The sequence below is a fragment of the Molothrus ater genome, chromosome 25 (genome assembly GCF_012460135.2).
Source record: "Molothrus ater isolate BHLD 08-10-18 breed brown headed cowbird chromosome 25, BPBGC_Mater_1.1, whole genome shotgun sequence".
NCBI classification, from domain to species: Eukaryota; Metazoa; Chordata; class Aves; order Passeriformes; family Icteridae; genus Molothrus; species Molothrus ater.
Genome location: NC_050502.2, coordinates 4,572,211 through 4,597,478, shown reverse-complemented (window position 1 = coordinate 4,597,478; position 25,268 = coordinate 4,572,211). Strand labels below are relative to the sequence as shown.

General features: G+C 55.1%; 3 protein-coding genes across 6 annotated transcripts; 1 reads left to right on the top strand and 2 right to left on the bottom strand.

The window, feature by feature from the left end:
- Nucleotides 1–586: 586 nt before the first annotated feature.
- On the bottom strand, nucleotides 587–5,766 carry MED20 (mediator complex subunit 20). Of its 4 annotated transcripts, none has more exons than XM_036398516.2 (4): nucleotides 5,668–5,766; nucleotides 4,817–4,968; nucleotides 3,066–3,337; nucleotides 587–1,684 (listed from the first exon to the last, which is right to left on the bottom strand). In XM_036398516.2, the coding sequence occupies exons 1-4, from the start codon at nucleotides 5,679–5,681 to the stop codon at nucleotides 1,469–1,471; spliced, it is 654 nt and encodes a 217-aa protein (XP_036254409.1). In that variant the 5' UTR covers nucleotides 5,682–5,766; the 3' UTR covers nucleotides 587–1,468. The 4 variants fall into 4 exon arrangements, with proteins under 4 accessions (XP_036254409.1, XP_036254410.1, XP_036254407.1 ...); XM_036398517.2 differs by having other exon boundaries at nucleotides 3,066–3,319; nucleotides 5,668–5,765; XM_036398514.2 differs by lacking the exon at nucleotides 5,668–5,766 and having other exon boundaries at nucleotides 4,817–5,104.
- Nucleotides 5,767–5,776: 10 nt separating this feature from the next.
- BYSL (bystin like) lies at nucleotides 5,777–10,499 on the top strand. The gene is made up of 7 exons (XM_036398512.2): nucleotides 5,777–6,081; nucleotides 6,815–6,971; nucleotides 7,458–7,596; nucleotides 7,710–7,843; nucleotides 7,982–8,142; nucleotides 8,697–8,799; nucleotides 9,723–10,499. Exons 1-7 carry the CDS (start codon nucleotides 5,814–5,816, stop codon nucleotides 10,069–10,071), a joined length of 1,311 nt encoding a protein of 436 aa, XP_036254405.1. The 5' UTR covers nucleotides 5,777–5,813; the 3' UTR covers nucleotides 10,072–10,499.
- Nucleotides 10,500–11,205: 706 nt separating this feature from the next.
- CCND3 (cyclin D3) lies at nucleotides 11,206–24,560 on the bottom strand. Its single transcript, XM_036398604.2, has 5 exons — nucleotides 24,277–24,560; nucleotides 22,497–22,712; nucleotides 17,234–17,393; nucleotides 16,038–16,171; nucleotides 11,206–12,769 (listed from the first exon to the last, which is right to left on the bottom strand). The coding sequence occupies exons 1-5, from the start codon at nucleotides 24,472–24,474 to the stop codon at nucleotides 12,611–12,613; spliced, it is 867 nt and encodes a 288-aa protein (XP_036254497.1). The 5' UTR covers nucleotides 24,475–24,560; the 3' UTR covers nucleotides 11,206–12,610.
- Between the last annotated feature and the right edge of the window lie 708 nt (nucleotides 24,561–25,268).

The following is a 25,268-nucleotide window of genomic DNA, read 5'->3' as shown; positions in this document are numbered from 1 at the left end:
TTTCACCGCTGAACAGTCATGAACTTGGGGCTAAGAGCTGCAAAAAATTCAGTGTATTTTTACCTCACTTAGGGGACATTGAGCCATTTCTTATGGCTCATGAACCATCTCTTTCTGGGCCCTGTGCTGATTAAATTTATTAAATCTTCACAACTAAAAGCTCTGAGCACTCTAACAGTTAATTAGGTTTGCAAGTATAAACAATAGAGTGTTACATTTATAAAATACAACAAAACAGTTCTCAGCCAGAAAATCAAGCCACAAATCAGCTTTTTTTTTTTTTTTTCTTTTTGCTTCATATAAAAACCTGTTTAAGACAAATTATTTCTGTTTTCTTTGCTCTTCAGACATGTATGGGCAAGGAACCAACAATATTTTTTCTGGAATGTTGGTGCCTTCCCAGGAACATGAAGGAAAAAAAATACATTGAAGTGATATCATTATGTCATACAATGAATTTTTGGCTTTTATTGCCCAAATCCTTCCTTATTCCATTGAATCTGAAGCCATCAGGAATTCTCAAATGGTGTGCAGGGACAGGATATTTATTATCTACCTTAAAAACAATGGGATAAAACAGCTGGAATTCTCTCAGTGCCAGACAAAGCTCCTGCCAGGCTTATTTATTTTATTTTTTAATTTATCCAGAGCCTTCACTGGGAGGCAGCAGATTTTGACATTCCCATCAGCTACAGAGGATGAAGGCAAGGTAAGAACGTGCCAGAAAGAGGAAAAGTGGGGAATTCCTGGATTTTTTTCACAGGGAAATGTTTGCTTTGGGAGCATAAAGGAAATCCAAGTGAAGGCTGGAAATTTACAACACAAACCACCAAACCCTATCCTTTTATTGGGATGAAATACAACAAAACACTGATGTGGACATAAAAAAAATAGAAATTTAACAGATGTCTGTAACTTTCTGGAATTTCTATTTTCCCTGCACCAAACACTGTCCAAAAAACCACAGAACCAATGGATCCAAGGGAGGCAGCAGATTTTGACATTCCCATCAACTACAGAGGATGAAGGCAAGGTAAGAACGTGCCAGAACAGGAAAATTAGGGAATTCCTGGATTTTTTTCACAGGGAAATGTTTGCTTTGGGAGCACAAAGCAAATCCAAGTGAAGGCTGGAAATTCACAACACAACTCTCACTGCAGGGACAACTCCTCCCAAAACCCAACCTTTTATTGGGATGAAATACAACAAAACACTGCTGTGGATATAAAAAAAAAAATAGAAATTGAAGAGATGTCTGTATTTTGCTGGAATTTCTCCTTTCAGTGTCCAAAAAACCACAGAAGCAATGGATCCAATAATCCCAAACCGTGCAGGGCTTCCAGAATTACACCCGGCACAGCTTCGAAACGGGGAAATCTCCAGAAGGAAAAGCTCCTGTGGCACATTTTGGGGGAGCTCCTGGTGCAGGCAGGCTGAGGATGCAGTCAGGAGCTGCAGGGGCTCCTCCTCACCTGATGCCAGCCACGGGCACCTGCTGCTGCTTGCGGATCTTGTTGAAGAGCTCCATGTACTGCACCATGGTGTCCCCGGGGCTGTAGGTGCTGTCGTGCTTGGAGCCGAACACCGACGGGAGCCCGGGCGTGTGGCTGCCCATGAAGCTCTGCATGAACTCCATCAGCAGGTTCCAGCAGTCGTTGGCGATCACACAGGGGCAGTATTCCACCTGGGAACACATCCCCACAGGCTTGGTGCTGCTCACAGGGGCACAATTCCACCTGGGAACACAGCCCAGAGCCCTGGAGATGGTGTCAGGGGCAGAATTCCACCTGGGAACACAGCCCAGAGCTCTGGAGATGGTGTCAGGGGCAGAATTCCACCTGGGAACACATCCCCACAGGCTTGGAGCTGCTCACAGGGGCACAATTCCACCTGGGAACACATCCCCACAGGCTTGGAGCTGCTCACAGGGGCACAATTCCACCTGGGAACACAGCCCAGAGCTCTAGAGATGCTCACAAGGGCAGTATTCCACCTGGGAACACATCCCCACAGGCTTGGAGCTGCTCACAGGGACAGAATTCCACCTGGGAACACAGCCCAGAGCTCTGGAACGGCTCAAAGGGGCAGAAATCCACCTGGGAACTCATCCCTACAGGCTTGGAGATGGTGTCAGGGGCAGAATTCCAGCTGGGAACTCATCCCCACAGGCTTGGAGCTGGAATCAAGAACAGTATTCCACTTGGGAACACATCCCCACAGGTTTGGAGCTGCTCACAGGGGCAGAATTCCACCTGGGAACACAGCCCAGAGCCCTGGAGCCTCCCTGCAGGGAAGGCTTTTCATGGAAACATCTCAAAATATTCAGCATCTAACAAGGATGGGTAAATGCAAACAGGACAGGACGTGCTGGGAACATGCAAGAGACCCTTTCCAAAGGGAAGGGAAGGTAAAATGCAAAGGGAAGGACAGCAAGTCCCAAATCAGCATGGAATTAGCACTGGAGAGGTTGTTTTATCCCTTTACCATGATGGTTAACATGAGGGATGGTGTTTGTGTTGTGCAGCTGGAATTTCATCAGCTTTTTATCTGGATGGAATTCCTGCAGGGATTCCCACTGCAGGGACAGCCCTGGAGCACCAAGGATTAAACCTCAGGAGAGGAGATCCAAACCTGCCTGCTGCACCAGCAACACAGCTGAGACACAGACAGGACAGGGAATTCCAGAATCGTGGAATGGTTTGGGGAAGGGACCTTAAAGCTCATCCAGGCCAGGGACACCTCCCACTGTCCCAGGCTGCTCCAAGTCCCCTGGTCTTGGACACTTCCAGGGATCTGGGGGCAGCCACAGCTGCTCTGGGACATCTATTCCAGGGTGTTCCCACCCTCCCAGGGAAGAATTTCTTCCCACTGTCCCATCCACCCCTGCCCTCTGGCAGTGTGAAGCTTTTCCTGGAACTCCAGGTCACTAAATCGCCTCTCTCCACCTTCCCCGTTGGCTCGCTTCCGACACCCTCAGTTCCACCACCCCTAAACCTTCTCCAGCTTCTCCCACGGCATCCCCCTGCCCATCCATGAATTCCCCACCCTTCCCACAGGGCTCTCACCTCCACGGAGATGCCCCTGGCGCTGGGGCCCATGGTGACCGTGCCCAGCTTCACCAGGAAGTCGCAGTACTGGTAGCGGGTGCCGCGGCTCTCGATCTTGTTGGCCTTGGCGTTCTGGAAGAAGCCCTTGAGCTTCACCATGAGGGTGTCAAAGTTGGCATCGGCCACCAGGCAGGGCCCGTTCTCGAAGAGGGCGAAGCAGCTCAGGGGGTACTCGGAGTTGTGCATGACGTACATCAGCTTCCCTGTCTGCCCTGCAATCACAGCGAGGGCTGCAAAAACAAATTCTCTCGGATTCTCTGCTGCTCAGAATGACCCCAAGACGCATCTTTTACCCCAGTGCTGCCGAGGATTTCTTTTCCCCTATAAATTTCCATAAGAAAACCCAAGCTGTTCCCTGAATGGATGCCATAACAAGCACGTGAGGATCCAGAATTAAAGCAAGGACGAGAGGCAGGAAGAGGAGCTGCTTTAAGGCAGGAATTTTGTGGGAACCCTTTTCCCAGCCCAGCGCTTGAAGAAGAAGCCAGAACTCTTCAGTTCTTGGTCTCAAGGTTGTTTATTGTTCCTCATCTATAAAATTTTTTCTCTTATCTAGCCGAGGTCCGCTCAGCAGGACAGACAGAAGCACTCTGCCTGCCCCTGGGCTGTGTTATGTCTTTATAATAAAAACTACATCTACAATATTTACAATTATTTTCCAGTACCTATCACCTATGTCAGACAGTGAGCTTCTACTCTAAACCAATCTAAAAGTGCCAACATCACCCAGAAGATGGAGGCCAAGAAGAAGAAGGAGAAAGGCTGGACATGCCCTAATTCCTCCATCTTGCCCCCTGAACCTCCATTCTAAAAACCCCAAAAAATCTATTTTTCACCCTGTGATAAATTCACTGTCATTCTACTTAAACTTTTGTGGCTTGTAATCTTTCATATGAAGGTTGGTAATTGTTTTTATCAAGGGCTAAATCAAAGGCACAGGGGTCCAGGGCTCTGTGCCAAGGTCTCTGAGCCCCCTGGGTAGGGTATTGAGGCCTCCAAGGCAGCCAGAGGAATTTCCTGGGTTCCCACAAAATTCCTGCCTTAAAGCAGGAATTCCTCTTCCTGCCTCTCCTCCTCCTTGCTTTAATTCTGGATCCTCATGTGTTTATTATGGTATCCATTCAGGGAAGAGTCTGGATTTTCTTATGGAAATTTATAGGGAAAAAAAAGAAATCCTCGGCAGCACCGGGATAAAACATCAGCACAGCTCGGGGTGAGGCGAGAGGAGAACCCCAGGAGCACCCACTGCCCGGAGGGAGCCTGGGCTTGGCCTCTGCTCCGTGTTCCAGCTGCCAAAAAAGCAGGGAAAAGCTGCTCTGGAACATTCCAATGGGTCTGGCTGGGAACAAGGGCTCAGCAGAGCCAGGGCTGCGAACACATCAGTGCCTGGAAGGGATGTGGGGAGCCAGGGGAGGAGGGAAAAGGGAAAAGGAAAGGGAAAAAGGGAGGGAAAGAGGGAAAAGGAAAACGGGAAAAGGGGACAGGGAAAAGGGAAAAAGGAACTGTAGAATCATCGACTAATGAAAGTTGGAAGAGACCCTCAAGATCAGCCAGTCCAGCACTGCCACTGCAACTCCTAAACCCCTAAACCCCATCAAGCAGCCTCAGATCCAGGCGCCTCCAGGGCAGGTGGGGAAGGAGAAGGAGAGAAGGAGGAAAAGGACGGGAAGGAAAAGGCAAAGAGGAGCTTGGAGAAGGGCTCTGCTGACCCTGCGTGCCGAGGGCGGCCGCGGTGTGATAGGTCTCGCAGTCCACGCCGAACGTGCCCTGCTTGTCCGCGCCCAGCGCCTCCAGCCGCCGCGCCAGCAGCTCCACCGTCTGCTGCACGCTCTTGCCCTCGGCCACCGGCACCTGCGACACGCTGCGACACGGGCCGGGGCTCGGGGACCCACCGGGACACCGCCCGCCGGCCGCGTCCCCGGCACTGCTCCGCATCCTCCGCCCGGAGATTCTCCCCGCGTCCCCGGGGCTGTCCGCGCCCGGAGCCCGCTCGGCTCCGTCCCCCCATGCCAGGAGCCCTTCCCGGTTCTGCCCCCCCATTCCAGGAGCCCTTCCCGGTTCTGCCCCCCTATTCCAGGAGCCTTTCCTGGTTCTGCCCCCCTATTCCAGGAGCCCTTCCAGGTTCTACCCCCCTATTCCAGGAGCCTTTCCTGGTTCTGCCCCCCTATTCCAGGAGCCTTTCCCGGTGCCGCCCCCCATGCCAGGAGCCCTTCCAGGTTCTACCCCCCTATTCCAGGAGCCTTTCCTGGTTCTGCCCCCCCATTCCAGGAGCCTTTCCTGGTTCTGCCCCCTATTCCAGGAGCCCTTCCCGGTGCCACCCCCCATGCCAGGAGCCCTTCCAGGTTCTGCCTGCCATGCCGGGAGTCTATTATCCCGGTTCCACCCCGCCATTCCAGGAATCTATCCCGGTTTCATCCCTATTCCAGGAGTCTATTATCCCGGTTCCACCCCGCCATTCCAGGAATCTATCCCGGTTCCATCTCCATTCCAGGAATCTATCCCGGTTCCATCTCCATTCCTTTCCGGTGCTTTCCCCCCGTTCCGGATCCCCCGCTCTCACCAGGTGACCCCCATGGTGCCGGTGCCGCCGCCGGAACGGGCGGGGCCAGTGGCACCGGCAAGAGGCGGATCCGCCCCGGAAGAGGCGGGGGCAGATCCCGCGTGTCGCTGCCCGGTGCCGCTCCGCCGTCGCCCGGTTCCGCCGCGATGCCCAAGGCCCGGCGGGCGCGGGGCTCCGGCCCGGCCCCGGCGCTGCCCTTGGCCGAGCAGATCCTGCAGGACGCGGCCCCGCGGCTCCGGGCGCGGGAGAAGCGCGGGGCGGAGGAGCCGGGCGGGGATGGCGGCGGGGACGGGTTCGTGGACGCGCGGCTGTCCCGGCGCATCCTGGAGCAGGCGCGGCGGCAGCAGGAGGAGCTGGAGGCCGAGCACGGCCCCGGAGCGCCCGCAGCCCCCCGGCAGCGCAGCGCGGTTCTCGGTGAGCCAAAAAAAAAAAACCGCAAACGCCAATCGCTTGTTTATAAAAAATTTAAAAGTTTATTCGTAATAAAATGGTTATAAAAGTAGTAATACAATTAGAGTAATAATAATTTGGGCAACTTGAATTAGGACAATATGAGACAATAGAGACAAAGAGTTACGGACTCTTTGGGTACTTTTTGGGTCCGGGTACCTCTTTCTGGGCAGCACGAGCCCGAAAAAGGCCCCACGTTAAACAGAGGATTAACCCTTAAAAGCAACATCCTGTTGCATATTCATACACCTCATCTATGATGCATAAATTCCATTCAAACACAGGATTCTGTCTGGGCAGTGTCAGCTTCTTCCTCTGAATCCTGACAGCACCTTTGAGGCAGGAAGAAGTTCGTTTCTTCTGATAAGAGGGCAATAAATTCTCTTTCTTGGAAAGATTCAGGTGTCCTGTGGCTGCTATTTCACTGCAAGTCCTTTCTTTAAAAAAAACAAAAAACTATCCTACATAGCATAATTTCTATTTTAACATTTTTTATAACCTAAAACTATATTTAACACAGTACTTAAGAGAATTAATGCAGCATTACTTTCTAACACAGCACGTATAATCTTCATTTTAATATTTGCGAAAAGCCAATGATAAAATACATGCATTTTTCACACCCCGGTAACCCTTGGTAAACCCCCGAGGGTGTGTGGCACCCCGAGGGTGGCTGAGCCAGCGCCGCTCCCCGCAGGTCCCGGCTCGGACTCGGAGGATGATGAGGAGTGGCCTTCGCTGGAGAAGGCGGCGGCGGCCGCGGGACGGAGCGGGGACTACGGCGGGGAGGTGGAGGTGGACCCCGAGGACGAGAAAGCCATCGAGATGTTCATGAACAAGAACCCGCCCCTGAGGTGAGAGCACCGGGCAGGGGCCGCCTCCCTGCACCGGCTGTGCCTGTCCGGTGTCAGCCCCATGCGGCCCCCGAGTCACCCCTGGTCCTGTCTCAGTCCCTGTCCCGTGTCAGCCCCCAGGTCACCCCCATCCCACGTGATGTGATCCCATCGTGTCACCCCCCTGCGACCCCCTGGTCCATGCACAGACCCCAGCTCGCCCCCCTCCCTGGTCAGCCCCTGGCTCACCCCTGTCCCCTGCCAGCCCCCTGATTCCCCACTGCCCCTGTCCCCTGCCAGCCCTCCCATGTCCCCACTGCCCCTGTCCCCTGCCAGCCCCCCCATGTCCCTACTGTCCCTGTCCCCTGCCAGCCCTCCCATGTCCCTTAGATGCTGTCCCCTGCCAGCCCTCCCATGTCCCCCCTGACGCTGTCCCTGCCAGCCCTCCATGTCCCTTAGATGCTGTCCCCTGCCAGCCCTCCATGTCCCCCCTGCCGCTGTCCCCAGGCGCACGCTGGCCGATATCATCATGGAGAAGATCACGGAGAAGCAGACGGAGGTGGAGACGGCGCTGTCGGAGCTCTCAGGCTGCCCCATGCCCCAGCTCGACCCCCGTGTCCTGGAGGTCTACAGGGGCGTCAGGGAGGTGAGGATGGAACATCCAAACCCACAGCCACCACCACCCTGAGGTGACAACGCTCTCTTGTCCCTGCTGTCACTGCCCCAGTCACAGCCTGGTCCCTGTCCCTGTCTCTGAAGGTGCTGTCCAAGTACAGGAGTGGGAAGCTCCCCAAGGCGTTCAAAATCATCCCTGCCTTGTCCAACTGGGAGCAGATCCTCTACATCACTGAGCCAGAGACGTGGACAGCTGCTGCCATGTACCAGGCCACCAGGTAAGGTCACCTCAGGGACCCTCTGGCATGGCATTTTTGGGGTTTTTATTCCCATAACCAGAATCAGATTTACAAAACACCAACCTGCCCATTTGGCCTCCTTTCCTCATCCATCCCTTCATGCTTTGCTGATCCCAGGATATTTTCCTCCAACCTGAAGGAGAGGATGGCCCAGAGGTTCTACAACCTGGTGCTGCTGCCGCGGATCCGGGACGACATCGCCGAGTACAAGAGGCTCAACTTCCACCTGTACATGGCTCTGAAGAAGGCCCTGTTCAAACCAGCAGCCTGGTTCAAGGGTAGGGGTCCTCAGGGTCTCCTCTGGGGCTTGGCTGGCTCCTGAGGGGCTGGTGCATGGCAGGGAGTGTCCAGGTGCTCCTGCAGGAGTGGGGGTTTCTAGGGGGAAGGGGCTGAGCCTGTGCGTGGAGGTGGTTGGTGCCTGACCGTGGTGGTGTTCACAAGGGTCCCAGGACAAGGAAAGGGATGAGAATCTTGACTGCTCCATGTTCAGAAGGCTGGTTTATTATTTTATGATATATATTATATTAAAAGTAAATGATCTATTCAAACTATACTCAAAGAATAGAAGAAAGGATTTCATCAGAAGTTAGCAAGCAAGAAGAAAAATGGAAACAAAAGTTTGTGTCTGACTGAGAGTCTGAGCCAGCTGGACTGTGATTGGCCATTAATTAAAAACAACCCCATGAGACCAATCTCAGATGCACCTGTTGCATTGCACAGCAGCAGATAACCATTGTTTGCATTTTGTTCCTGAGGCCTCTCAGCTTCTCAGGAGAAAAAATCCTAAGGAAAGGATTTTTCATGAAATGAGAGCTGACTGTTGCCATTGCAGGGATCCTCATCCCGCTGTGCGAGTCCGGCACCTGCACGCTCAGGGAGGCCATCATCATCGGCAGCATCCTCAGCAAGTGCTCCATCCCCGTCCTGCACTCCAGGTGAGGCCCTGAGGGGCTGGGGGGGAAGAGCTTTTCCTCCAGGGACCCTGGGAGGCTCCTTGGATCCAGCCCTCAGCCTCTCCAGCCCTCGGAGGTGATGAGGGGTCACGCTCAGCTCCCTCCGGGGTTGAGCTCCAAGGCTCAGCTTTGTGCCCGAGTGCTCCATGGTCCAGTCCAGTTCCCCCTGAGCCCTGCGGTCCCTCCTCTGTCCCCATGGCTCCTGCCTGGCCCCACCTCTGTCCCCATGGCTCCAGCCCCTGTGACTCTGTGCTCCAACCTTGGTCACTGTGGCTCCACCCTGACCCCTCTTTTGTCCATTCCTCGGTCCCCATGACTTCAACCCAGCATCCCCTGACCTGTACCCATTCTTCTGTCCCCATGGCTCTGTCCCCTGACCCTGAGCCCTCTGTGTCTGTTCCCCATGGCTCCATGCCCTGATCCCTCGCCTCTCCTGTGTCCCCGTGGCTCTGTCCCCTGGCTCTTCAGCCCCTCCTGTGTCCCTGTGGTTCTGTCCCCTGACCCCTCACCTCTCCTGTGGCTCTGTCCCCTGTCCCCTCACCACTCCTGTGTTCCCGTGGCTCCATCCCCTGACCCTTGAGTGCTCCCATGTCCCTGTCCCCTGACCCCTCACTTTTCCTGTGTCCCCATGTCCCTGTCCCATAACTCCTCAACTGTCCTGTGTCCCCATGTCCCTGTGTCCCCATCCCCTGACCCCTCACTTTTCCTCTGTCCCTGTGGCTCTGTCCTGACTCTGAGCCCTTCCCTGTCCCCATGTCCCATCCCCTGAGCTGTCCCCTCACCTTTCCCCTGCCCCCCATGTCCCATCCCCTGACCTTTCCCCTGTCCCCATGTCCCATCCCCTGACCTTTCCCCTGTCCCCATGTCCCACCCCCTGAGCTGTCCCCATGCTGTCCCTCCCTCAGTGCAGCCCTGCTGAAGCTGGCAGAGATGCAGTACAGCGGTGCCAACAGCATCTTCCTGCGCCTGCTCATCGACAAGAAATACGCGCTGCCCTTCCGCGTGCTGGACGCCCTGGTGTTCCACTTCCTGGCCTTCCGCTCGGAGCAGCGGCTCCTGCCCGTGCTGTGGCACCAGAGCCTGCTGGCCCTAGCGCAGCGCTACAAGGAGGACCTGTCCTCAGAGCAGAAGGAGGCTCTGCTGGAGCTGCTCAAGTTCCACAGCCACCCCCAGATCTCGCCCGAGATCCGCCGGGAGCTGATGAACTCCGGGACCAGGGACGTGGAGGGGGAGCAGGCGCTGGCCATGGAGTGAGCGAGCAGGGAAGGGCTGGAGCCTGGCCTGGGCCTGGGGTGCTGCTGGGAGCCTGGAGCAGGAGCATCCCTGCTGGATCCTGCTGCTCTGAGCAGTCCCTGGCACAGGCTGTGCCCTCAGAGCTGGACTGTGCTGCTGTCACTGCCACCCAGGAGCCTGGTGCTGCCAGCACGGGGACACTCTGGGCTGTCCCTGGTCACTCTGGCCTGTTCCTGGTCACTCTGGCCTGTTCCTGGTCACTCTGGCCGGTTTCTGGTCACTCTGGCCGGTTTCTGGGCACTCTGGCCTGTCCCTGGTCACTCTGGCCTGTCCCTGGTCACTCTGGCCTGTTCCTGGTCACTCTGGCCGGTTCCTGGTCACTCTGGCCGGTTCCTGGGCACTCTGGCCTGTTCCTGTACTCTGAAATAAAACCAGAGCTGTGTCAGTCAGTCAGGGCTGGCTCTGCCCCGTGTGCTCCCAGCCTGTCCCTGTCCCCACCAGCTTCTGGAGCTCCTTGCCCAGGGATTTTCCCCAACAAAGCCCCCCAGGGTTTGTTTCCTGAAGCCACAGGGCCACCGTCCTCACCTGGCCATGAGGCCACCTGCCCGGCCTGCTCCTGGCCCTGTGCCCGAGTGGTGCCACCTCTGCTTGCTGGAAAACCCAGGGGGGACTTTTCCACCAGGCTGCACTTCCCGTGCCCTGCTGCCACTGTCGCTGCCAGGGCTGTGCCCTGCAGCTTTGGGCCACAGAGAGGAGCCCCTGCTGCACCCTGAGCTGTGCCCAGGGCAGCTGCCCCCTGTTGTCACCTCCGAGGTCCCCACACCCCTCAGCCTTTTCTGTGACTTGCTGATTTTATCTGATTTGAAAGAAGCCAGAGCTGATGAGCACAGGAGGGAGCCCGGGCTGGCACAGAGCTCCTGGCACCCCCTGAGCTGCTCCAGTGCCCCTCAGCCTCCAGCCTGCTGGGGAGGAGGTGCTGCCTCTGCTCCAGGAAGGCTTCAGCTCCACCACCATCCCTGAGCTGCCCTGGCTGTCCCTCAGGGTCCTCTCCCCACTCTATCCTGGGAAAAGCAAGGCTGGAGCTCCCAAGGGATCCCCAGAACCAGGACAAGATCCAAGAACAGCATAGGGAAACCCTCAAGCCACTGGTTTTTTTTTTGTTTTTTTTGTTTAAAATATTTTATTGCAACATCACAGGGTTCTCTGGCTCTCCCAGCAGCGAGACTCGTGCGAGTGAACACCAAACCAGTTTACTCTTAAATTAATAATTCACTTTTACATATATATATTTATATATTAAAAAAAAAAAAGAAAGAAACACATTTCCTTTTGCACAGGCAGGCTCTGTCCCAGCCCTCCTGCTCGCAGGAGGCAGCGGCTCCGTGGGTTTCCGGACCAGGCAGGCTCAGGGAGGAGCAGCAGCCCCACCTTTTTCCGCCGGATTTTTGTGGGGTTGGTGCCATCCAAAAGGAAGATTTCGACCTCCTTTTCCACATCCCCCACGGGAGGACAACAGCCACATGTCCAGATGTCCCCAGGGAGCAGCAGATTCTGCCTCCCATCCCTGTGGAGTCTCTGGTTTCTCCTGGTTAATTCCACTCTGGATTTCTTATAGAAAAGCAGCATTATTTTTTTTTTTCTTTTTTTTTGGCTTTTTTTTTTTTTTCTGTTTTACAACAATTTTTATAAAAAACCTAACAAGGATCAACAACAACAATACAAAAATGCAATAATTGCTTTTTTTCCAACTCAAGTGCGCAGCAAAGTTTTCCACCCTCTCAGGAGGCAGCTCAGATCCGCGTGGATTTGAACACGGCTCCCTCCTGAGCACGATCTGAAATCCCTGCCTTGGAAGAGTGGAGATGCATCCCAGACTATAGCAGCACATTTAAAGGTTTTTCCTTAAATCCTAGTCTGATGCCTAAGCTACCAAAGGGCCCGCTCTGAGGAGAGTCTGCCACTGCCCAGGGAGCCAGGGAAGGGGCAAAGGGGGAAGGCACTTTTTTGGGAAGGAGGGGAGAGCAGCCTCCAGGCCCCACCTGAGGGATTCCAGCTCTCCTCCCTCCCCTTTCCCAGCAGTGAACAATAAATTAAGCAGCTGAGGGGACCCTGAACTCCTCCCAAGGCACGGACGGGGAGCGCGTCCCCAAAATTCCCACATCCAACAGCAAAAACCAAACAAGGCCCCACGGCTCCTCTCCAAGCAGAAGCAGCTGCACGACTTCCCCTGGAGCTGTGGGAATGTGGCACGAAGCAATCAGGACCAAAGGGGCCACCAAGCAGCTGCTCCACGAGCCCCACGGGAGCTGGGGGAGACGAGGATTTGGCTCTGTGATTTTTGTCCCTCACGGGGCTGGAAGTGGCCACGAGCAGCCCGGAGAGCCAGGGGAACACCAACACAGAAACGATTCCAACTTCATCCAGGCTCCTGCTCCCCGTGCCCTGGCACCACCTGCAGCAGCTCCAGGTGCCCAGCCTGGGAGGGGCTGGGCGGGCAGGGGGGATGCAGCGAGCTGGGGGTGTCCATGGAGGGGCTGGAGCTCTGGCCAAGGGCTCTTGGTCACAGGTTGACGTCGGTGACGTCCGTGGGGGTGCTGGTGGGCTGGCTGCCCGCGTACGGCACCGCCTTGGAGCTGAACTCCTGCTGGGACTGGGATGCCTGCTTCAGGCTCTCGGCTAAGGCAGCCTCAATCTGCTCCTGACAGGCCTTCAGGCAGTCCTGGAACAGGGAAACACAACGGCAGCCATCAGACCTGTGCTCCTCCTCCTCCTCCTTTAGGAGCAGCTCAGCTGCACCTCTGACCCCCCAGAGTATGACCAGGAGATTTTCTCCATCTTTGTCCCTCCCCAGGGAAAGCCCCACACTGGTTGTCCTCCTCCCTGCTGACCCCCCTGTTCTGCAGGAATGTTGTGTCCAGCAGAGCTTCCCAAAGTCCTGGAGCCAGGGTATGGCTCCAGCTGTGTGACCAGAGCAGGACAAACGTCCCAGATGCCACAGACGTGGCTGTCCTTGGGACATGGGTCCCCCTCCAGCTCCCCAGGCCCTCCAGCCCACAGGAATTCTGCTGGATGCCCCTGGGGCAGCAGGACCCTCCCTCCCTGACCCCAAACCCACCCTACAGCACCTCCCATCCACGCTGGGAGAACCACGCTGTGGCCACCGAGCTTCTCACGAGGTTTCCACCCTCCTGTCCCCTCTGTGACACCCCCAGGGGACCCAGAGCTGGGGGACATGCACAGGAACCTTGCCAGAAACGCAAACCCTGCTCTGGTTTCTCCCCCACGAGCTGTAAAGCAGGACACTCCCACTCGGACACCCTGGGGGCACAGCCCAGCCCGGTGACAGTTTGCACCTCAGGGACATTGTCACACCCTGAAATCTCTTACCAGGAATCCGCCGGCAGTTCTTAGAAACTGACAGAGGATGTGGCGAGCGAAAATAGCAACGCCCAGCTCCCCTTGCCCGGCTCCCCTTGCCCGGCTCCCCTTCCCCGGCTTCCCGTCAGTGCAGCCTCCTCCTGCCCAGCCCTGCCCAGCCCTCAGTGCCAGGGGCACCTGGGCAGGGGCTGGGCATCCTCATGAGCACCTGGGCAGGGGCTGGGCATCCCCTGGGCAGGGGCTGGGCATCCTCATGAGCACCTGGGCAGGGGCTGGGCACCTCCATGGGCACCTGGGCAGGGGCTGGGCATCCCTGGGGCACCTGGGCACCCTCATGGGCACCTGGGCACGCTCAGGGAGAAGCAGCAGCACCAGTGGGGGAGGCTGAGCCCAGGTGCTCTCCCAGGAACCCAAAATTCTGTGTTCACATCCCAGGAGGAGCTGCCCCGGCCCTGCCCGGGCTGGAGCTGTTTGTGAGGCACCGCACACCTGGGCAGGGGGCACAGCAGATGCTGGGGAGGGACAGGAGGGTGCTGGGCTCCATTTCAGCTCCTCTCCCTCCACAGAGCCCTCCCTGCTTCCCACCTGTTCCCTGCACAGCCCCGACCTCCCGGAGCAGGTTGGGAGCAGGTGGCTGCACTGATTCTCTCTTTAAAAAGGCCCCAGAGAACAAAAAAAATTCCATCTGCACAAACAGAGCAGGAGCCTCCCCCTGGACAAAGCCACCCCAGGTCCTGGCAGGGGGCTGTAACTGACCTGGGCAGGGGAGGAGATCAAAGGGGAGAGGGAAAGCTCAGATCGGAGCCCCACAGGATCCCTGTGCCCCCTCTCCAAGGGCACTGAGGGGCTGGAGAACCCCCCCAAAGCTGGAAGGTTTCATGTCCCAGCCCCTCCTTTCCCCCCCAGCTGCAACCAGACACTGAGGGGAGCAGATGCTGAGCCTGGCGTGTCCCTGTCCCCATCCCAGCCCGAGAACCCGATCCTGCCAACACCTGCCCGGGCAGGGAACAGATCCTGCCCTTTGTGTGCCATTTCAAAGGCTCTGAGCCCACCCTGCCCTGCCCAGGCTGTGCTTGGGATCATCCCACAGCCCTTGGTTCTCCTCAAACCGGGGCAGCACTGGCTGAACAGCAAAATTCCACAGAATGCCAGAGCAGCTGGGGCTGGAAGGGCATCCCTGCATCCTGGGCTGACCATCTCCATGGCCAGTCCATCCTGGGCTGACCATCACCACCATGGCCACTTCATCCTGGGCTGACCATCTCCATGGCCAGTCCATCTCCATGGCCAGTCCACCACCATGGCCAGTCCATCTCCATGGCCAGTCCATCTCCATGGCCAGTCCATCACCATGGCCAGTCCATCTCCATGGCCAGTCCATCTCCATGGCCAGTCCATCCTGGGCTGACCGTCACCATGGCCAGTCCATCCTGGGCTGACCGTCACCATGGCCAGTCCATCACCATGGCCAGTCCATCACCATGGCCAGTCCATCTCCATGGCCAGTCCATCACCATGGCCAGTCCATCACCATGGCCAGTCCATCTCCATGGCCAGTCCATCACCATGGCCAGTCCATCACCATGGCCAGTCCATCTCCATGGCCAGTCCATCTCCATGGCCAGTCCATCCTGGGCTGACCATCACCATGGCCAGTCCATCTCCATGGCCAGTCCATCTCCATGGCCAGTCCATCTCCATGGCCAGTCCACCACCATGGCCAGTCCATCCTGGGCTGACCATCACCACCATGGCCAGTCCATCACCATGGCCAGTCCATCTCCATGGCCAGTCCACCACCATGGCCAGTCCATCTCCATGGCCAGTCCATCCCAGTCTCTCCCTCACCACATTCACCAGGACCAGGTGACAGAGGTGCCACAGGTGCCACATCCAGGTGAATCTGGAACTTCTCCAGAGGCACAGAGCCAACACCCTCCCCATGTCCCACCCTGATGGAGAACCCCTCCTCTGAGTGGCAGCAAGGCTCCCACAGCCGTGCCAGCCCCAGTGCCCACTCACAGCTCAGTGCCAGCCCCAGTGCCAGGCCCAGTGCCCACTCACAGCTCAGTGCCAGCCCCAGTGCCAGGCCCAGTGCCCAATTACAGCCCAGTGCCAGCCCCAGTGCCCACTCACTCACCAGCCCTAGATCCTAGTCACCAGCTTGGCACCAGCCCCAGTGCCACTCACAGCTCTGACAGCCCCAGTGCCAGCCCCAGTACCCACTCACAGCTGTGCCAGCCCCACTACCCACTCCTCAGCTCGGTGCCAGCCCCAGTGCCACCCCACAGCTTGGTACCAGCCCCGGTGCCACTCCCCAGTTGGGTGCCAGCCCCAATGGCACTCAGCACAGCTGTGCCAGCCCCAGTAACACTCAGCACAGCTGTGCCAGCCCCCGTGCCACTCACTCACTCACTCACTCACTCACTCACTCACTCACTCACTCACTCACTCACTCACCAGCTTGGTGCCCGTGGTCCTGGCCAGCAGCTCAGTGGCACTCACAGCTCGGTGCCAGCCCCAGTGGCACTCACAGCTGTGCCAGCCCCTGTGCCACTCACTCACTCACTCACTCACTCACTCACTCACTCACTCACTCACTCACTCACCAGCTCGGTGCCCGTGGTCCTGGCCAGCAGCTCGGTGAGGGCCTCTCCGCTGCCGGGCAGCCCCAGGCCGTGGGCGGCGGCGCCGATGCTGCCGGTGGCGATCATGGACGGCGGGTACATCACAAAGGTGCAGTCTGCAGCCAGCACGGGCGACAGGAGATGTTAGGGAGGGTCCAGATGGGGTTTGGGCTCGGGGTTTGCCCTGCAGGGCCCCACAGAGGGGTCTGTGCAGGGTGGGGTGGAGGGGAATTGTCACAGAGGTATTTTCTGAAAAATCTGTTTGCTCGGGTTTTTCTGCTGAGAGGCCTCAGAAAGGAAATGTGAACAATGATTGGAAAGGAAATGTGAACAATGCTGTGGGATGTGGCAGGTGCATCTTTGATTGGTCTCATGTGGTTGTTTTTAATTAATGGCCAATCACAGCCTGGCTGTGTCGGGACTCTGAGCAGTCACAAGATTTTATTATCATTCCTTCCTTTCTCTATTCTTTAGTGTAGTTTTAGTATAGCATAATGTAATATAGTGTAGTATAATATAGTAATAAGTACAATATAGTATAATATTGTATAACATAATATAGTATAATATGATATAGTATGATATGACATAATATGATATGATTAATGTAACGTAATATAATGTGATATAATATAGTATAATGTAATGTAATGTAATGTAATGTAATGTAATAATATAATATAATATAATATAATATAATATAATATAATATAATATATGATAATATAATATAATATAATATAATATAATATAATATAATATAATATAATAATGTATTGTAATATAATATAATAATCTTTCATATATTTTATATTATGTTTTACATTATATTATACATTGTATTATACATTATATTACATTATATATTATATCATATCATATCATATCATATCTTATATTATCTTATATTATATTATATTATATTATATTATATTATATTATATTATATTTATTATATTATATTTATTATATTATATTATATTATATTATATTATATTATATTATATTATATTATATTATATTATATTATATTATATTATATTATATTATATTACAATACCTTACATTCTATTACAATAATTACATTCTATTACAATACATCATTATATTATATTATCATAAAATAACAAATCAGCCCTCCAAGAGCACGCAGTCAGAGTCTCAGGGCCTGCACCCACCTGTGGCACAGAGGGCGATGAAGGTCTGCGCGTGTTTCTTCACCAGCTCCACCTTGTCCGCAGGCAGCGGCAGCCGCTGCAGGATGTGGGGCAGGAAATCGTTGGCAATCACCGACACCAGGTCCCACTTGAGCTTCTCCAGCACCAGCAGCTCCCAGTGCTGTGGGGAGAGCAAGGACAGCACGTTAGGGGGGGCTCGGGAGGCTCCAGGGCCAGGGCAGGACGGGGAGGGGCACAGGGGCTGTGACTGGGGCACAGGGGCTGTCCCCAGGCTGTCCCCAGGGCACAATTCCAGCCCAGGAGGCCCCAGGGTCAGGGCAGGATGGGGAAGGGCACAGGGGCTGTCACTGTGGCACAATTCCAGCCCTGGAGGCTCCAGGACCAGGGTAGGACAGGGAGGGGCACAGGGGCTGTGACTGGGGCACAATTCCAGCCCTGGAGGCTCCAGAGCCAGGGTAGGACAGGGAAGGGCACAGGGGCTGTGACTGGGGCACAGGAGCTGTCCCCAGGCTGTCCCCAGGCTGTCCCCAGGGCACAATTCCAGCCCAGGAGGCTCCAAGACCAGGGCAGGACAGGGAAGGGCAGAGGAGCTGTCCCCAGCTGTCCCCAGGCTGTCCCCAGGACACAATTCCAGCCCTGGAGGCCCCAGGGTCAGGGCAGGACAGGGAAGGGCACAGGGGCTGTGACTGGGGCACAGAGGCTGTCCCCAGGCTGTCCCCAGGGCACAATTCCAGCCCTGGAGGCTCCAAGACCAGGGCAGGACAGGGAAGGGCAGAGGAGCTGTCCCCAGCTGTCCCCAGGCTGCCACTGGGGCACAATTCCAGCCCAGGAGGCTCCAAGACCAGGGCAGGACAGGGAAGGGCAGAGGAGCTGTCCCCAGGGCACAATTCCAGCCCAGGAGGCCCCAGGGTCAGGGCAGGATGGGGAAGGGCACAGGGGCTGTCACTGTGGCACAATTCCAGCCCTGGAGGCTCCAGAGCCAGGGTAGGACAGGGAAGGGCACAGGGGCTGTGACTGGGGCACAGGGGCTGTCCCCAGGCTGTCCCCAGGGCACAGTTCCAGCCCTGGGCTGTGCCCCTGCTGGGACAGGGAATCCCCCCCAGGAGCTGGAGCTGAGGCTCCAGAGCTGCCTCAGGTTCATTTCTGCTCCCTCAGCCCAGCACAAATCTCCCTTTTCCCCCCAAAATTCAGGATTCAGCACTGCCCAAGAGCTCCAGCTTGGAGGAAGTGACAATTCTTTCCCAAGCTCAGATCTTCACTTTCCCCCTTTTTTTTTGTTCTGGTTGTTGCCTCCCTTCCCTCCTTCCCCTTGCACAACAAACCCACCCTGGGTTGCTCAAAGGGGCAGAATTGCTCAACCTGTCCCAAAACCCACCCTGGGCACCATTTGTCACCCTCAGGATCCATTCCTGCCCCAAAGGCCACCCTGGGCCCAGTTTGGCACTCCCCAGGCTGGTGGTTCCTGGGTTTTCTTTCAGGGAATTCCTGGTCCTGGGCAAACTGAGGCTGAGGATTTCCCAGGTGATTTCCAGCTGTTGTCCCCAAGCTCTGAGCAGCTGAACCCCCTCTTAGCCAGGCCAGAAAAGTCTTTAAAAAATGAAATTAAATGAAATAAAATATAAAATAAAATAACATAAAATAAAATAAAATAAAATAAAATAAAATAAAATAAAATAAAATAAAATAAAATAAAATAAAATAACAAAATAAAATAAAATGAAATAAAATGAAATAAAATGGAATGAAATAACAAAATAAAATAAAATAAAATGAAATAAAATGAAATAAAATAACAAAATAAAATAAAATAAAATGAAATAAAATGAAATAAAATAACAAAATAAAATAAAATAATATAAAATAACATAAAATAATAAAATAAAATAAAATAACATAAAATAACATAAAGAAATAAAGAATTAAATTTAAAAAATAATTTAAATAATTAAATTTAAAAACAAATCAAAATTTAAAATTAAATTTGAAAAAAAAATTAATTTAAATAATTACATTAAAAAAAAAACCAACCCCAAGGTGGGTTAGAGAAGGGCCTGGCCGGAAACCCAACTTCCTCCAAATGGACAAATCCCTCCTTGCATCATTTCCTTCTCCCCCAGAATAACTCCAGAGAGGTTCTGTGTCCTTTCTGAAGGGCTGAGCTGCTGCCAAGCACCCCTGCCCGAGGAGGAGGAGGAGGAGGAGGAAGCAGAGCCCCGGGAATGTGAGCCAGCTTCCTGCTGGGATGGCCCCGGGCCACCAGGATGTCCCATTGTCCCCAGGCTGCTGAAGAAGCTCCCCTGGCCCTGCTCTATTGGGAAAGAGCAGGGGATGAGCACAGAGGGGGAAGGAGCAGCTCTGGGGTGTGGAAATTCAGATTTAACTCCCTCAGGTCCCTCGGCCAGGGCGAATCCTTCACAGATCCCTGGGTGTTCCCTCCATTCTCCTCTTCCCTGGGGCAGGATGGTCGCAAAAAGGGTTAAAATCCATGGAAATCCAGGGAAGAGGACTCTCCATGGACAATTCGGATTTAACTCCCTCAGCCAGGGTGAATCCTTCAGATCCCTGCATCTCCCTCCATTCCCTCTTTATTGGAGCAGGGGATGGGCTCCAAAAAGGGTTAAAATCCATGGAAATCCAGTAAATTGGATTTAACTCCCTCAGGTCCCTCAGCCAGGGTGAATCCTTCACAGATCCCTGGGTATTTTCTCTACACTGGAGCAGGATGAGCTCCAAAAGGGTTGAAATCCATGGAAATTCAGGGAAGAGGACTCTCCATGGACAATTCAGATTTAATTCCCTCAGCCAGGGTGAATCCTCCAGATTTCTGGATATTCTCTCTTTGTTGGAGCAGGATGAGCTCCAAAAAGGGTTAAAATCCATGGAAATCCAATAACCTGGGTTTAAATCCCACAGCCAGGGTGAATCCTTCACAGATCCCTGGGTATTCCCTCCATTCCCTCTTTACTGGGGGAGGAGCAGCTCTGGGGTGTGGAAATTCAGATTTTACTCCCTCAGGTCCCTCAGCCAGGGTGAATCCTTCAGATTTCTGGATATTCTCTCTTTGTTGGAGCAGGATGAGCTCCAAAAAGGGTTAAAATCCATGGAAATCCAATAACCTGGGTTTAACTCTCACAGCCAGGGCAAACCCTTCAGATCCCTGGGTATTTCCTCTATGCTGGAGCAGGATGAGCCCCAAAAAGGGTTAAAATCCATGCAAACCCAGGGAAGAGGCCTCTCCATGCCCATGGGATCTCCCAGTGCCTCAGTTTCCCTCCCTCAGGCTGCTGACGCCTCTGTGCAGCCCTTGGAGAACAAACAGGAACCGAGCCCTGCTCTGCTGAGTGCTCACACTCCCACCAGGAGAGAAGAAAAGGATCCAGGTTTGCTTGGAAAAGCCAAAAATAAGCACTTTTAACCCTCAAAATAAAATTATTTTCATCCATCTCGACATCACAAAGCACCCAAGAGCAATCCAGGCATCCTGGGAAGTCGGGGGGGGGGAAATAAACTCATTTATTTCATATCTCCTTCCTGTGTGGAAGGAGAATTCCCAGCAGGAATGAGGCCCTGGAGCCTGGGAATGAGGGGGAACCTCCAGGGATGCTCTGCCTGCTCCAGGCTGAGCTGGGGACAGCAAATCCTCACCAAAAATCAGATTTAAACCTGCAGGGGTCACCAGGAGTGGCTGCGGTGTCGCTCAGGGATGGGACACCCTGTGGCCATCCCCATCCCTCACCAGCTAATTATGAGGGTTAATTAAGGCAATCACCACCCACTAATGGATTTTCCCCAGCCTTGGGAAAAACCAGGTTGAGCTCAGAGCTCTGCAGTTCCCAGCAGGGCCCTGGGGTCACACCTGAGAGTTTTGGGGCTCAGATCCCACCCCAAAACCACCAGAGCTGCTCAGGGGGGTGATGAGGAACCCCAAAAAGCCCTCGGGGTGCCCGGGGATGCTGTGTCCCCAAGGGGTTTTCCTCCCATTTCCTCCCTCGTGGCTGAGGCTGAGCTCTGAGCTCGCAGGTTTGGATCTCAGGAGTTTTCATCAGACACCACCAGAAACTTTTGGCCTTTCAGAGCCTCAGAATGGAACTTTGTGGATGCAGGATGAGAAATGCAGGGGGCAGAGCAGGAATTCCACCCATCCCCACCAGCCCGGAGCACCCACTGAGCTCACAGAGCCCTCACAGCCATTTTGCTGCTTCACTCTGCACCTAAAATCTGATTTTTCCTGCTGCTGTGGAAGTGAAATCACCCACATTCCCCCAGTTTCCCACATTCCCCCAAATTCCCACATTCCCCCAGTTTCCCACATTCCCCCAATTCCCACATTCTCCCAGTTTCTGCAGCTGGGGGGAGGCAGAGCTGCCTGACCCTGAACTTGGAGATGTCACAGAAGTGACAGCCCAGAGCTGGGACAGGAAACTTCATCCACAGCCAGGAGGGGACAACTGAGGGGACAATTCTGCTGCCCAGCACGGGGAAGGATGGAAAATCCTTCACCAGGGAGGGGGGGAAATGCAGAGGGATGGGATCAGGGGATGCCAGGCAGGAACTGGGCACTGGGAGAGCACCAGAGCTGTGAGTCCTGGAGATGTAAATGGAGTGACAGCCCAGAGTGACAGCCCAGAGTGACAGCCCAGAGTGACAGCCCAGAGTGACAGCTCAGTGGTGGCACAGGAAACTTCCTGCACAACCAGGAGGGCACAATTCTGCTGCCCAGCATGAGGAAGGTGGAAAATCCTTCACCAGGGAGGAGGGGAATGCAGAGGGATGGGATCAGGGGATGCCAGGCAGGAGTTGGGCACTGGGAGGGGGCCCAGGGATGTTCCCAGAGCTGTGAGTCTTGGAGTGACAGCCCAGAGTGACAGCCCAGAGTGACAGCCCAGAGCTGGGACAGGAAACTTCCTGCACAGCCAGGAGGGCACAATTCTGCTGCCCAGCATGGGGAGGATGGAAAAACCTTCACCAGGGAGGGGGGAAATGCAGAGGGATCAGGAGAGCAGGAACAGGAGATGCCAACCAGAGCTGTGAGTCTTGGAGATGTCACTGGAGTGGACAACCCAGAGTGACAGCCCAGAGTGACAGCCCAGAGTGACAGCTCAGTGGTGGCACAGGAATCTTCCTGCACAACCAGGAGGGGACAATTCTGCTGCCCAGCAGGGGGAGGATGGAAAATCCTTCACCAAGGAGGGGGGAATGCAGAGGGATGGGATCAGGGGATGCCAGGCAGGAGCTGGGCACTGGGAGGGGGCCCAGGGGTTACCAGCAGCTCCTGGGGGGTGATGGAGTTGTCTGTGTAGATGCAGAGCTTCTCCACGGTCAGGGGCATGGTTTCCCTCAGCTTGGAGGCCAGCAGCATGCACACAGCCCCCAGCAGCTGCAGGTGGTTCTTCTGCACGGCCACCGAGGCCAGGAACCGATCCACGTAGTTCATGGCCAGGGGGAACACCTCCTCCTCACACTTCTGCTCCTCACACACCTGCCAGAGACACAGCACGGAGAAAAAAAAAATGAAGTTTTGGTGAGAGGACAGAGCTCAGCACAGCTTCGGAGCTGCTGTTTCACACTTGCCACAAGGAGCTGCAGGCATCGCCCCCGTGGTGTCACCCTGAGGCTTCACCTTCCTGTGGGGAGCAGCTGCAGCTCCAAAGAGCACGTGGAGAAACCTGAATTTGTGCCATTTGGCCCCGTTTCTGCTGGGCCCTGCCGGGAATGGCTCCTGCCACCTGCCACCCCTGCCCTGGGCAGCTCTGGATGGGACAAATCCTTTAGAAACCTGGGTATTCCCTCTATACTGGAGTAGGATGTGCCCCAAAAAGGGTTGAAATCCATGGAAACCCAGGGATGAGGGCTCTCCATGCCCAGGGATCTCCCAGTGCCTCAGTTTCCCTCCCTCAGGTTGCTGGGGGGTGGAGAGAAGGATCCAGGGCTGCCAATTCCACCTGGAGCATGTGGAGAAATCCGAATTTGCCTCATTTGGCCCCGTTTCTGCTGTGCCCTGCTGGGGATGCCCCTGCCAGCTGCCACCCCTGCCCTGGGCAGCTCTGGATGGGACAGCAGCAGCTCCAGCTGGGGGTGGAGGAGAAAAGGATCCAGAGCTGCCAATTCCACCTGGAGCACGTGGATAAATCAGAATTTGCCCCGTTTCTGCTGTGCCCTGCTGGGGATGCCCCTGCCAGCTGCCGCCCCTGCCCTGGGAAGCTCAGGAGCAAAGCAGCAGCTCCAGCTGGGTGGTGGAGAAAAGGATCCAGGGCTGGCAATTCCACCTTGGAGCTCTCCAGGGACACGAGGAGAATCAATGGCAGCACCCAAACCAGTCCCCAAAGTCCCCTCCCTCAGCCACCAGCGGAGTCCAGCAGCTCCGAATTTCAGCTCCTCTGCGCTTATCTGCCCCCAGCACCGCAGCACTCGTCACACTGAACTTCCTTCTTTCGACACCACCATCAAAATCTACTGCGGTTCCTGCTCCTTCTGCAGCGAACGCCACCCTGCCCCTGCTGCCAGCAGCGCTGGGGACAATGACACGCAGGTCGTGACATCCTCCGGTGCCACCTCGCTGCTTTTAGGGCTGCACAGGAGCGGCTCCCAAAGCGGGGTTTATCTACAGACCCTTCTCCAAAAGGGGATTGCGGGAACAATGACAGCAGGGGGGAAAAAACCCGTTTAAAATGGAAATATTCTTCATTTCTTTGGAAGCGCTCCCCGCAGCACCGGCTGGGACAGGCAGGACCGATCCGTGCGGAATTGTCATTTATTGGGACAGCACCAGGAGATCCCCCCTGCCCCGAACTCCACCCGCTGATTCATTTTTAATTTAGGGAACTCGACAGCAGCGTTATTATTTCCCCCCGGGGGCTGAGCTGAGCCCTGCCCGGAGCTTTTGGGGGGCCTGATTTTGGGGAAAATCCCAATTTTAGCACAGGAGAGCGAGTTTCACCCTCCATCCCCACCGGCATCACCGCTGTGCCCGACACCCATCAGCGCTGACTCGTCCCCCGCTTGTCCCCCGGGTTTTCGGTGCAAACCCCGCAGCATTCCGGTACCTCCAGCATCCAGAAGGCCAACATCTTCCGCATGTAGGGCTGGATGTCTCTCTGCACGCACTGGAAGTAGGACACGCGGGGGCTGTAGCGCTCCTCCAGGCTCAGCAGGTTCTGCAGCACCCGCCGGTCCCCCAGCAGATGCGGGTCCCGCCCGGCGCGGGGGGCGCGGGCCGCGGATTCCACGCACAGCAGCTCCATGGGGGGCGGGCAGGGGCCGTGGGGACGCTGCGGGGACACGGAGGGGACACAAGGAGGAGGCACCGCGGGCACCGCCGGCTCCGCCGCGGGACGCCGGGAACTGGCGCAGGTCCCGCCCCGGCCCCGGCCCCCAGCGCCGCCGCGCGCCGGGGGGGGCGTGCCCGCGCCGCGCCGCAGCCAATCACCGAGAGGCACCGCCGCGCTGCAGCCAATCACCGAGAGGCACCCCGCGCCCGCCGAGTTGGGGCGTGGCTATAAGCGGTATTCACCAATCACAGTGCTGAGCGCCGCGGAGGGGGCGGGGCCAGGGGTGCTCTGGCGGGACGGGCGCACGTGGGGCGCTGCTGCCATGTTGGGGGGGGCACACGGGGACAGACACGGGGACAGACAGGGGGACACTGCGCCACCCCCCGCGCGTTTCCGCCACGTCCCCTTCATCTCCGCCGCTGCGAGGCGTCTGGCAACCCCTGACACTTGAATTTTTTCTCCTATAACTTTTTTCTTTTTTTTTTTCTTTTTTTCTCCTTTTTTTTATCTTTTTCCCCCCTTTTTTTCCTCTTTTTTTTCCTTTTTTTTTAGCACATTTTTTTCAAGGCTGTGGAAATAATCAGCCGTGCACGTTTGCAGCCTGTTGGCTTCCAAAATTCACCCTGGTGCGGCTCCACGGGAGATAACCGCGGGGGGAGCTGCCCAGATAAGCGTCAGAAAGCGGGAAAGCGTCAGAAATCGGCATATAAAATGTGTATTTTACATATAAATTTAATATCGTATATGTAAAATTTATATATTTATAT